Consider the following 1,724-nt stretch of genomic DNA (forward strand, 5'->3'; position numbering starts at 1 on the left):
GATATCCCCACACATGTGACCAAGAATACAAGCATGAGACAGTGAGCATGGAAAGGAAAAAGACAAAACAGAAGACAGGGATCAGTCACAAGGAACTGGGGCAGAAAGGTAAAGGATGTATGCTGCATAATGTTCACATGTGCATTTTAAACACATCATACTGTGCTTAAACAACATGGCAAGTCTAGCTGAGGCAGTGGTATCATAGTACAAGGGGCTGATGCAAAGGAACTGAATCATGTTCCCTCCAGTGACATTGCAGATGCTCCCAAAGAGCCTGCAAAGGCTCTTTGACAGGGTTCCTTCACCATCACCAGGTCAGCCTGTGGTGAATGGGAGCTGGATGCAGCATGAGGAACAAAATAATAAAACACTTCACACACTTGCAAAGCTTGCCACAGGTAGGACTGAAAAGTGTTTTGAAAACACTCAGTCACAACTGCATCCCAGCTGTTGGAAACCCCATTATTCACATTTTACAGAATGGAAGACCAAGGTGGAAAGAGGTTAAGACTGGTTTTCCAAAAGAGCCTCCTGGAGTTATGGAATGGTATGTGCTTACTTCTCACTTTCCATTGCTATTCTGGAGGAGATGTACAATTCATCTAGTGGGAATCAGTTCCTTCAGCACAGCAACAAAATCCATCAAGGGAGAATAGTTGCATACCATCATACATTTAATTCCTTTCAAAAACCCAACATATGTGATTTCCATAAAATTAGACAAATAGCAAACCAAGTATCGAAATACCCAGAAGTCTTGATTCTTAGTTGCCTGCTTTAAGCAACAGACTGCGTACAAGTAGAAGAATTTCTCTGCAAGCTTTGAATAACTTAACTAGAAACATACCTACCAGCTGCTACATCATTACTTCCTCTGGAAATGCATCTACTTCAGAAACTCTTAGTTCTCAATTTCCATCTGCTACTCTGAATAACAATGTTCTTACAGCTCTAGACTGATCAGAAAGCAAGCACCTGGCCCAGCAGCAGACCTTATTATAGACAGCACAGAAGACGCATACCATCTGAGCTCCAGCTATTCCTCCGACTGCTCTGTTTGATGGGTGTCGTCCCAGGGAGATCACAGCATGTGAAGATAGCACTCTGCCCAGGGACCTGCACCAGTTCTATGCACTTGCCATTGAGCTGGGAGGACAAGGCACAATGCATTGGCTTGTATGCAAAGGCAGAACAGTATCCTGAGAGGCAGGCTCGCTGGTAGAAATCTAACACCTTCTTCCTATGTGGAAGAGACAAAAACCAGACAAAGTTAGCAGAAATGTGATGCATTTCTGACAACGTACACCGTAGTTCAATGTAGAAATCACCAGTTGGGTATTTGGAAAAATGTATTCCATGAGGAGTGGTCAGAGACTCTGAAAAAGCCTTTCCTTACTGTTTCTGCATTCTCTAAGCTGCAGGCGCTACAGGGCAACAAAAACATATATTCCAACAGGGGAAGTGGTGAACATTTCTGTTTGCTCATCAGAGAGATTGATGAGTATGAACACAGTACTCTTTGAATACACTTATTAATATAATATGCTCTATATGGCTGCCAGATGACTCCAAGGAAGTTCACTGCATGACAGCAGAAGCTTAACTCATCAGACAGAATTTATCTGTAGGGAGAAAAACACCAAGGAAGGAACTGACAACTCTGACAATAGTATCTATGGCAGAGATAGTTACAGTAACAGATTTTTCTCCTATCCCCTTTC

The 1,724-nt window shown here is 42.6% G+C and overlaps 1 protein-coding gene across 4 annotated transcripts in view; it reads right to left on the reverse strand.

Annotated features, from left to right (window-relative positions):
- The window catches only part of TMEM94 (transmembrane protein 94), a 52,239-nt gene that overhangs the window by 12,619 nt on the left and 37,896 nt on the right, over positions 1-1,724 (reverse strand). For all 4 annotated transcript variants that reach the window (XM_030013030.2, XM_030013031.2, XM_030013033.2 and 1 more), the window contains one exon: positions 1,026-1,243. In XM_030013030.2, coding sequence (XP_029868890.1) covers positions 1,026-1,243 — 218 coding nt within the window. The remainder of the gene's footprint in view (positions 1-1,025; positions 1,244-1,724) is intronic.

The sequence above is a fragment of the Aquila chrysaetos genome, chromosome 5 (assembly GCF_900496995.4).
Source record: "Aquila chrysaetos chrysaetos chromosome 5, bAquChr1.4, whole genome shotgun sequence".
NCBI lineage: Eukaryota > Metazoa > Chordata > Aves > Accipitriformes > Accipitridae > Aquila > Aquila chrysaetos.